Consider the following 10213-nt stretch of genomic DNA (forward strand, 5'->3'; position numbering starts at 1 on the left):
CCGCTATAACAATTAACTACTAAAAAATAAAAATAAATATCGAGGTGGTGAGTCCAACTCACACTTGACCGGCTTTTCGCGTCAATGGAATAGAAGTTTAAGTTTTTTGTAAAAATATAAATCAAGGATCGATTGTTTAATATGTAAAACATTCATTTAATACTTTACTTAAATTTATTGGTAACTATTAAATATTATAAATGCTAGTATGACTTTGTATACTTGTTACTGAATTATTAATTTTAAACTAAAACTATCGTCTAAAAATTAATATAATCATGTCAGTATTGGATAGTTTCGAACTACGGTACGATCGTGTCTCTAATCCAGCCGAGGTGCTCGTACACGTTGCTGTAGACTCCAGGTATCTCCTGCTTCCCACAAGGCTGGATGCCGTAACTGACGATACCGACCACTTCTGTGATCCTCCCATCCTCGTACATGAGGGGGCCTCCTGAGTCGCCCCTGCAAGCGTCTTTCCCACTCACCCCTCCGGCACATAACTGACTCCTATGAATAGTTTTGTTACTCTCAATCTGGTTGTATATATCTTGGCAGGCCTGAAATAACAATTGTTCTTTAGTTGAATTTTGGAACAGTAAGTCTCATTCAGAGAGATCCCTTTTGAGAATTCATTCAATTTATTTTTTTTGATGATTGTGAGTTAATTTGCAGCCGATAAAAAGTGTTTTTTTATGTTGTTAATCTCATATTGAACCGTACCTACATAGGTAATCTGAACTAAAAGATTATCTAGGTAGGTCATTCAGTTGATTTTTCAAGCTAATTCTTTGAAGTCGATTTAATCAACAAAATAGTAAATTTCTGCAATAAATATTTAAAATGTTCTCACCTCGTGTGACACAATAGGAAGATCAACGTGCAGCTTAATATTGCTGAACGGAGAATTTTCAATGGCGCCCCATCCAGCGGCGTACATCACCAAAGGATCCGATGCATTTTTATATCTTGACCAGTCAGTTGATGGTAAACATATAGGACGTATAAAGTCTGAAAATTAAAATAACATGTGATTTGTGAATATTAAGACAAAAAGCACTTTAGGGAGATTTCATCATAAAATCGCATCTATCGAGATTGCATTTATAAGAATTTTGTGATGGTGACGTCTTCGCAAACATTATTTTAAACTACTTGCAGACGAACGTTTGATTGGCAGCTATCAACAAAGATTCTGGCAGGATGTTACTTGAATTTATTAATCTTTTGTATAAATGTAGTAGTTCTTCAAAATGTTTTACGTTAGCTTACATGTAAAAGGCGCAGTCTCCTTCAACCTAAGCAAGGCGATATCGTTCGTCTTCTGATAATTCGTAGGGTAGTACTTCGGGTGCGGTATAACTTTTTCTATGTCTATTCTGATAACGCCGTCATTGCAGTCTTCGGCGTCTGCTTCAACTATCGCGCAATCTTCTCCCTCGTTTGCTGTGTCGTATTCTCCAAGGCGTACGGTTGTTCTGGAATAAGTTGATTGCGACTTTAAATGCGAGGGTGCTTGACTGCAATCAGCAATTAATTACGAAAAGTGGACAACAACTTAACAAAGTTTTGAAGTTGCCTGATGTCTGACGGTCCAAATAGACGAGAGTTTTTTTACAGATGGGAAATCAGCAAATACCTACTTCTGTTTTGGGTTTTTTTATTGACAGAGCCGTCAGAAGATGAATGAGAAACACTTCTGCCCATGAGTTTCAGGACACAATTAGGTTACACATGAAAACAAACAATGAAATAAAAAAAGTTTATATATCCTTACGGCACTCCATTGTCTAGAACTGGACCACGTACACAATGTGCCGCTGTGAGCACGTATTTACCGCTGATGAGTACTCCACCACATAACAGATACCTGTCACCCGTTCTGTTCAAGTATTCAATTATCACAGCCCATGGGTACTGGTCTATTGCTGCTTCTTTTGCACCTGAAATCAAATGTTTAGCGAAATCATTACCGGGTCCTTTTATCTCTCTGGCTGATTTATAATGATTATTTTTGCTAAAGATATTGGTACGTTCAGTATTAATTACTCAACGTAAACGCAACGATTTATTACTTTTCGCTGACATGACTAAATCTCTTTTAAGATAGTAAATCCTAGATGTTCTCATCTTGTATTCATCTTACTTTAAGATGAATACAAGATGAAATAACTTTTGTACAAATATTTTCATAATCCTAAAACCGTCCTTATATGGGAAAAGGCCTGTGTCCAAAAATGACTTAAATGTAGTCTGATTTTATTATCATTTACTCCCTGACACCGTACTAACCTACAAGTTTGTTCCCGACTCTGCTGTCGACACCACAGCAGTCGGTGCGCGAATCAGGTGGAAAGGCGTTCATCAAAGCCGAGCAGTTTGGTGGTGGGCCGCAACACACGCTGTATTGTACATTGCTCTTACAACTGAAAATATGTATAAATACAACATGATAGCTATGCAAGACTGATGGAGACTGATTTGCGTGTTAGCCGTGTCGTAGCGTGTTTGGTTGTTAAAGCAAAGTCTTTTGGTTTTGGTCGTGGTCTTGGATTTCTTTCTACCTAGCCATGAATTCTTTGATATTTGCCATGTAAGAATAGATTTAATGAAAAGAGGACTATTAGAGGTTATAAGTGGTAAGTGTCGAATATCTTTAATTTATTTTAAGAAAGTTTTACCTAAGTAAATTACGTTGAGACAAATATGAGTAGATCGCATAGCAGTTAAATAACGTTATATTAACAATTATTTGAAGTTTTGATTTTACTCGTTCACCATTAATCAAGGTTCAATATCGCTCATTATTGCGATATCCAAAGTTCCAAGTAATTAAAACATCGAAATTGTTTCAAAGAAATCATAAGTGGAAATCCTTGACATTCCTAATACAGGTTCTTAACTACGAATAAGAAACATACGTATTCTGACATTATTGCAATAATACCGTGTCCTTTTTGTCTCGTCATAAACAACTTCGTCACAATCAAGATGATATTCCCGATTACGTGTTTCTATATGAGTATCCTCAATTACATTTTCCACTTTGTCCTAATTAATGTCAATTGAAATTATTTTTATCGCACTCTAAGGATTGTTTTCATAATCTCATTTCTTTGTAAGGTCCCCCTCACTAAGGATTTCATTCCTTTTATCGCGGGGGGTTACACAGACATTCAAGTCAAATGTGCAGACAACCAGACTGAAAAACAATTTCTGGACAAAACAAATTCAAAATCTGTTGATAACAAAATTCTATATGACTGCACGGATAGCCGAGTGGTTGAGGACACCTCGCCAAACCCGCTAAGCTGACGTGTCGCGAATTCGATCCCCGCGTGCATTTGTCAATCCACGAATGCCTGCGTTGAGTCTGACTGTTTGCAGAACGGTGTGGCAGGGGGCCACACCAGGATTAAGTTTCTTAACTTATTGTACTTGCTTGCTTATTTGTTAGTCAACTTGTATACCTGGCTTGCTTACTGAACTTTTAGCCTTATTCTTTGTTGGTGGCGCATATAGAACCATCTAAGTTCTATAAAACGATGATGTCAAGTAACACAACCATAACATAACTTTACCATAAATTTGTATTAAACCTGTTTACTCGTTTTTTGCTTTGATCTTTTCCTGTTTTGTGTGTACCTACTTAACGTCATCAATATTTGTGTTGTCGTCAGTAATAAGCTCATTCATTATTTTTATTCTATTTTATATTGCCTGGCTATGTTTATACCTGTAATCATTTGAGACTTTATCTATTTACTTCCTTCCTGTTCAAGTCATCTATTTATAATGAGTCACAGTCTTATGTATTAGCTTTTCCTTTGTAAGAAGTTTAAGCGTCTCTTACTTCAAACGTGAAGGACAAATATTGTTAAGAATTTCGTTTAAAAACCTTTATGCAAATGAAATAAAATCATTTAGTAGCTATTTAAGTGCGAGTACGACATGTCATCACTTTCATTTGTAATTTTTTCATTAACTGATTTAGGCATTTCCTATCTGACTACGTTTGTAATTGAATACCAAAATGAACTAATTGGCCACTTTGTAAAGTCCAGAAAATATATTTAGAAACATGATTATTAGCATATCTTATTAGCAATTGTGTAGAGTATTCTCCTAGGTCATGGGCTAACCTTTTGAAAAAGAACCAGATATCGATGGTTTTCAAACTCAACCAATTATTTTACTTACGCAGAATTCTTGATAAACTCCATGTGTTTTTTTGAGATCGGTGGTTTTAGCAAATTTACAAGATGTGAGCACAAATATATGCTGATGCAGCTCCCTACGTCCCCATCTGGCGTGTAACATGATCCTTTTTTCAGCGGAGGTTTCGGACAGCATAACTGGAAAGTTTAAGTACGCATTGAATAAATTTGACTGGAGTTTAAATAATATAAAGTTCCCATAATAACGGGATATAAGGAAAGGACCCGCTCAAAACAAAATACTTATAGAAATAATTAGTTATTACACCCACGTCTGTTTACTGCGTGTTGGTAATTGTAGACCATTTATGTCCAGATTATATCACGTTTTCCTTAGGAGCTAGAATGAGACAAGTCGCTTAGTTATAACAGAGTTTTACTGAGTCAGTAGATACCGTTATTTTATAGAAATGCGTTGGATTTCAATATGCATACAATCAAAATGACTGTTGTCAATTTCAAACACTTTTTTCCGGATAGGATCATCAAACAACGCCTCCGGCTTTGGGTTGAGCAGAAGGGTGTGTTAGATTTTTACTGACTAAAACCCACCCATGTTTGTTTTTTTTTTGTACCGGTTTCTCAGTAACCTTTGCGAACAATTCCGTTTTCCCGGAAGGCATCAGGCCACGAAAGTTTCAACCTGGAGTGTAGAACACTCTCCAATCAAAATTCGGGCACTAAGCTTTGGTATGAAAGAAAGTGTTTTTGATCCAATAGATAAATAGAATAAATTTAGTAATTGTATTTGCAATGAAACAAAAAATACTGTTCAAAACTAACCTGTCTTCGTCCATCAGGTGCAGGTGCTGGGCATAGCGATTTCCTCAGAAGCTCGACCTCTTCTTCCGACTTTAGTTTCTTGTCGGTGAGACTTGCTAATGATGGACATTTCTCCACTGTCATACACTCTCCTAGCTCATTGTCGGGCGTTCGACATTGTGTTGTGTGTGGTGATGACGCTGTAAACGTAAAATAAGGTCTTATTACTTATCAGCCACAGGACCAAGAGAATGTTACATCGCTATTCAATAAAAATGCAAAAGAAACTTCAATGTATGGGAATAGCACCCCTTTTCGATTGCAGCGTGACTTGTTACTTCAGTCAGTGCAATCTGTACATCGGCGTGATTCGGCAGCGTCAGCGCTTAGAGAAATTTTACTTGTATAAGTAAAGATTTATTCGTTTTTTCGATGGTCAATGGTTGTGACTTATGACACGGTAACCGGGGCGCATTTGTTAAATTCTGACAATTGAAAACCGAATGGAAATAGAAAGTCTCCCGCAGGCAGCTGCGTAAAGGTACCTTGTTTACTTATTTTAACTGAATTTTGTACTTAATGTAGATGGTAGGGTTTTTTTACTTTCGGTTGCTTTAATACATGTCTAATTTTCAGTAGCTTAAATAACAATTTGCGGTTTGTTCAATTGATGTGTTTTGTTTTTCCTTATTTAATTGACGGCAATTATTAAACAAAAGATCAAAATTAAAATAATTATTAATATTTTTAAACGTTTAATTTTTTCAACTTGATCAAGAGTTTTCGGTGTGAATTATTGGACGTAAGTGATTATTTTTTGTTGTAGCCGGTATGACGTCTTTTAAATGAAATCATAGTATCGCATGGTAAGGTTAAGGACCAACGTTTTACGTCATACAAAACTCGTGTGGATCTTGATTTTTCAATGTCATACACGTTGGTTGTTGCAAAAAGCTTCTTCGATTTTTTTAAACGCCCGAGAAATTAGTTTCTTTTTTTCTATATTTAAGTACTGCACCCTGAATCTCTTTGCTGCTGTTTATCGATTTTATTATATATTAACGCAAGGAAAATTTATTGCGTTGGGTTTTTTTCTGCATCAACTCTAATAATAGGATTAAATTGTCAACGTATAATAGATGACCTCTAGAAAATCCCAGCAAACGTTGTTCTGCCATACAAATGAGTTCAAGGTATTAAAAAAAAAACATTTTAAGCAGGCAGCTTTCAGATCAACGACAGCGATTTGAGATCTGGAGCACTGTATGCCGAATCTGGTCAGAGTTGTTAACATGATAAGCTCCAACGCGTGCTTGCACCCTTCAATGGCGGACTTTTCTTGTTTAGTCATACGAATTAACACATTTTAATAGTCGAATAATTATGTATTCTATAAAGACACCGCTAAGGAAAATTATGAAATACCACTTCAACCTAACGTTGGGTTTTACGTCAAGATTATTAAACAGCGAAAAATTTAAGTTGCGTAAGTTTAGTCGGGCGCGTGTTGCCATCAAAATGAGTTGTATTGCGTTGGCATAAAGCCGTTGTTAATTTCACCTGATGTTCTGCCGACTGTACTAAATGCAAATTGAGTTTTTGTTTTATTATGGGTTATTTGTAAACATTAATAATTGCCAATTAGGTATAGAAATGTTCTTGACTAAGTTTTGGCCTCAACAACTTCGCCAGGACGGATTTGACCATTTGGCTTTATTACCGTAGCCAAAAATGCCCCTTGTAAGCTCCAATATTTTATGATATTCTGTTAAACTGTTGACATAGAAGAGTTGAAACTATTGAGCGGGACAGACAGACAGTATTTTGACATAAGTGGTGTGTGGCAAGGGCTGTCAAATACAACATCACAAGGGCACAGTGTACATATAACTTCTGTTAAGGTACATCTCATAATTAATTAATTAATCAACTGCATTTTCCTATAAGAACATCGATTGAATTTTACAGTCTTGTCTTGTAAAGATGTTGGCATCCAGCCTCCTTATTTGGCTATGCAGGTCAAGCTTTCACTTAACACTAAAACTACAGTCTCATAGATAAGTTGATTCTATACACGTGTGGCAGATAAATAAAATATACTAGCAGTCACCCGGGGATCTGCTTGGATTGATATCAGAAGAACCCGATGTTTTACTAAGAGCAGTAAGAGCACATCCACACACATATCTCTAGTAAATTATTAAAGTCGAAATAGTCGTTTTTGTAGAAACATCGAGACATTCTCACAAACTTTCGTGTTTGTTTTATTAGCAAGATTCCACTTAAAGTTTTAGTATGTCGTCATTATGTTTACCGGCACTATAAATCAAAATGTTTCGATGTAAGCAAAACTTACTATTCAGCTCATTAATATATTTTTTTTGTGAGTTTTTTACTTTATACTAGTCGATAATTAAAACCGGTTATAATCTTGTAGTTAAACTGAATGTAAACTTAGTTGATATAATCACTATAATTATGATACGCGATTAAAGATATATTTACAAAATCACTATAACAAACACATGTTTACAAACTCCAAATAGATCGTTAAAATAAAAACACAATTTTCCTTAAGATTATACTTGGAGCGAGAAGATTTAAGTTTTAAAAACAAAACAAAGGATTGTTTAACGATATAAGTTCAGTTACCTGCTTGATCAAATGAAAGGCACAGAGCAAATGCAACAACGAAAAACAACTTCATATTAGCAAATATCACTGAACACATTTATATGACGCTCGCAAAATGCGTCTGCGCCGATCAGTGGCCCGACTGTGTATGACGGCTATGATTCTGTAGCACAGTATAAATTACCATATTAAAATATAAACAATAAATAAGAACAGTTACTCAAAAGATCGGCTTAAAATACTAATATTTAAGTTGAGTGTTCCATGGCTTTCCTTAACATTTCGAACTTATTTTTAGTTTTGAGGCCGGTTTTGTCCAATTTCAGTGTTTCGGGAAGTTGAGGAGGTATTTTCCATGCATTGGGACATTTTGTGTACTAAATAATGTTCTAATTTTAATAATGTCGCGATCTTAAGAGACTCGTTTTGGATAGTCCGGTTGACCACGGTCAACGTTTCTTCATTGTTTTTTTTTTCTTAGAATATGTGAATTCGGTAACAAGGTTCTACAAGAGTATTCGCTTAGTTTGGATGAAATTGTGACTTAACTCGATACGATTATGACTATTTTTTCTTTGGATTTAAAAATAATAGAATAAAGGTGCCATTTGCATTTTTAAGTGGTGGTATATTTTTCTTGGAAATAGTATGCGTAAGCGTTTTGAAATCGATAGCTTGACAAGAGATGGCGCTATCTGCCCGTATAACTCGCACTGGCCATATTATAATAAGTCGGAATTAGGAGCAAATGTTTTTTACTCAATTCAAGTTTAGATTATTTTAAAACATTTCGAATTTATTCTATACCCGTGATTTACTTTATCCTGGTCACCGTACAGTCATTTCCAAATTATTGTTTTGTGTCTGACTTGACTTTATTTTTATTGGGATGACCTATTATGGGCTAAACGGGTTTGCCTTTTATAATGCTGTAGACGTTTTTTTTATGTCCGATGTTTAAAGATAGCCATGTAGGTATTAGTTTTTAACTTATTTATTTATTATGTAATCAAAAAGTTTTGACGATGCAAATTATTAGTGCAGAAATATGACGTTAAGCCCCGTCACAAAACCTTTTTTCAAGCATCTTATCGTCTTGGTTTTTTGGTTAGAGGTATCCCAAAGTATACTGCACTATTCATTTTTGGACTCCCCACTTACATGTAAGATTTAAATATACGTATATAAACTCTAAGGAAAATTAAATGCTATTAAGTTAAAACCCTACTCAGTTAAACTACATAGTTATTTAGTTATCTGGCCTCTAGTCTGCTATGTTGTCGTACAGAATTGACGTTTAAAAATCATAATTGGCTTTGGCGCAATGGTCTTTCGTCAATTTCCCCTTTTCCTTTCAGAAAAATAGTTTACTATTCTACGGTTTTATAATATGTAGGTATTTAGCTTTCTCTGCATATCATTCAATAAAGAACTTAATTCTTCTGTCGTAGAGGGTTTCACTAATATTCAAACCACATGCATAGTGATACAAAGAATCAAGACAAACATACATTACCTAGATCTTTCATTTGGCAGTGACAAACTCGGCTTTTCTCGTACATACCGCTGCACGCTGTTAGACATGAATCATCACCTTCTTCCATGGAATACTTTTTATCGAGAGAATTTTTTTAACGACTCCCGCACTAAGGAAATTAATCCTTGTGTCGCGAGGGGTTTCTCGAACGTACAATTCACATGCACACAGACACCCAGACACCCAGACTCAAAACAAGCATTCGTGGATCACACAAATGCTTGTCCTACGCGGGAATCGAACCCGTAACACGACGCGTACAGTAGTTTTAGCGTAGTGACCTCCACCACTCGGCTATCCGTGCAGTCCGTGCACTAAATTGCCTGAGCTAGGATTACTGGTTTATTTTATCCTCCAGCAGTCTGTGGGGAAAAACAGTATTACTCACCTTTGTCGAGAGGGCTCTTTAAGAAGTGTCAATTCGATGAGACAACTGAAGGAAAAATCTGGTAAGAAAAGCTTGTCAACGTTAGGTAACTAAACGGATGTTCAGCAAAACTGTTGAGGTCACCTTGCGGATCTCACTGCGCTCGGCGTGTCTTGGGTTCGATCCCCGCTTATGACAAGTGTTAGTATGATCCTCAAATGCTTGTCCTGAGTTAATCCGGTGTCTTTGATCATGTTATTTCAAAGTTTTTTAATTACCCGCTATATTGTGCAGCTGCTGATTATTTGATTAAATTTAATCCTTGGGGTTTAAATTCATAATCGTGGAATTCGAAAAAAAATATTAACGAAGACTGGTGATCACAACTGAGCTCTGTTATTCACTGATTTTTTTGATTGATTTTTTGTTATGTGGTTTTGTGAGTGAGTAGTTGAAATCTTATTTTAGTCTGCGATCTTAATATATCGTCAGTTCCTGCCAATTCTAAATTGTATTCATCCCACCAAAAAAAGGAAGATGTTTCCTGCCATGGTTGTCTGCCGATGTTGTCGATCTGGAGCTCTACGAACCGTTTACCTATTTGTTATTTAGAAGACGGATTTAAGGAGTTTATTTCGACATTTCTTCTCTGGGTAGTCAGATAGGAAATGTCGACTCCAGCGTTGTTAACAAAAG

The 10213-nt window shown here is 35.8% G+C and overlaps 2 protein-coding genes across 5 annotated transcripts in view; one reads left to right on the forward strand and one right to left on the reverse strand.

Moving 5' to 3' along the window:
* LOC113499632 (metastasis suppressor protein 1-like) overlaps positions 1-10213 on the forward strand; it is a 138794-nt gene that overhangs the window by 78976 nt on the left and 49605 nt on the right. The gene's annotated exons all lie outside the window — the stretch shown is intronic.
* On the reverse strand, positions 122-9291 carry LOC113499636 (phenoloxidase-activating enzyme-like). Its single transcript, XM_026880171.1, has 8 exons — positions 7632-9291; positions 5001-5179; positions 4201-4355; positions 2293-2426; positions 1778-1943; positions 1273-1478; positions 854-1011; positions 122-560 (listed from the first exon to the last, which is right to left on the reverse strand). Exons 1-8 carry the CDS (start codon positions 7708-7710, stop codon positions 303-305), a joined length of 1335 nt encoding a protein of 444 aa, XP_026735972.1. The 5' UTR covers positions 7711-9291; the 3' UTR covers positions 122-302.

This window comes from Trichoplusia ni, chromosome 12 (genome assembly GCF_003590095.1).
Source record: "Trichoplusia ni isolate ovarian cell line Hi5 chromosome 12, tn1, whole genome shotgun sequence".
Lineage (NCBI taxonomy): Eukaryota > Metazoa > Arthropoda > Insecta > Lepidoptera > Noctuidae > Trichoplusia > Trichoplusia ni.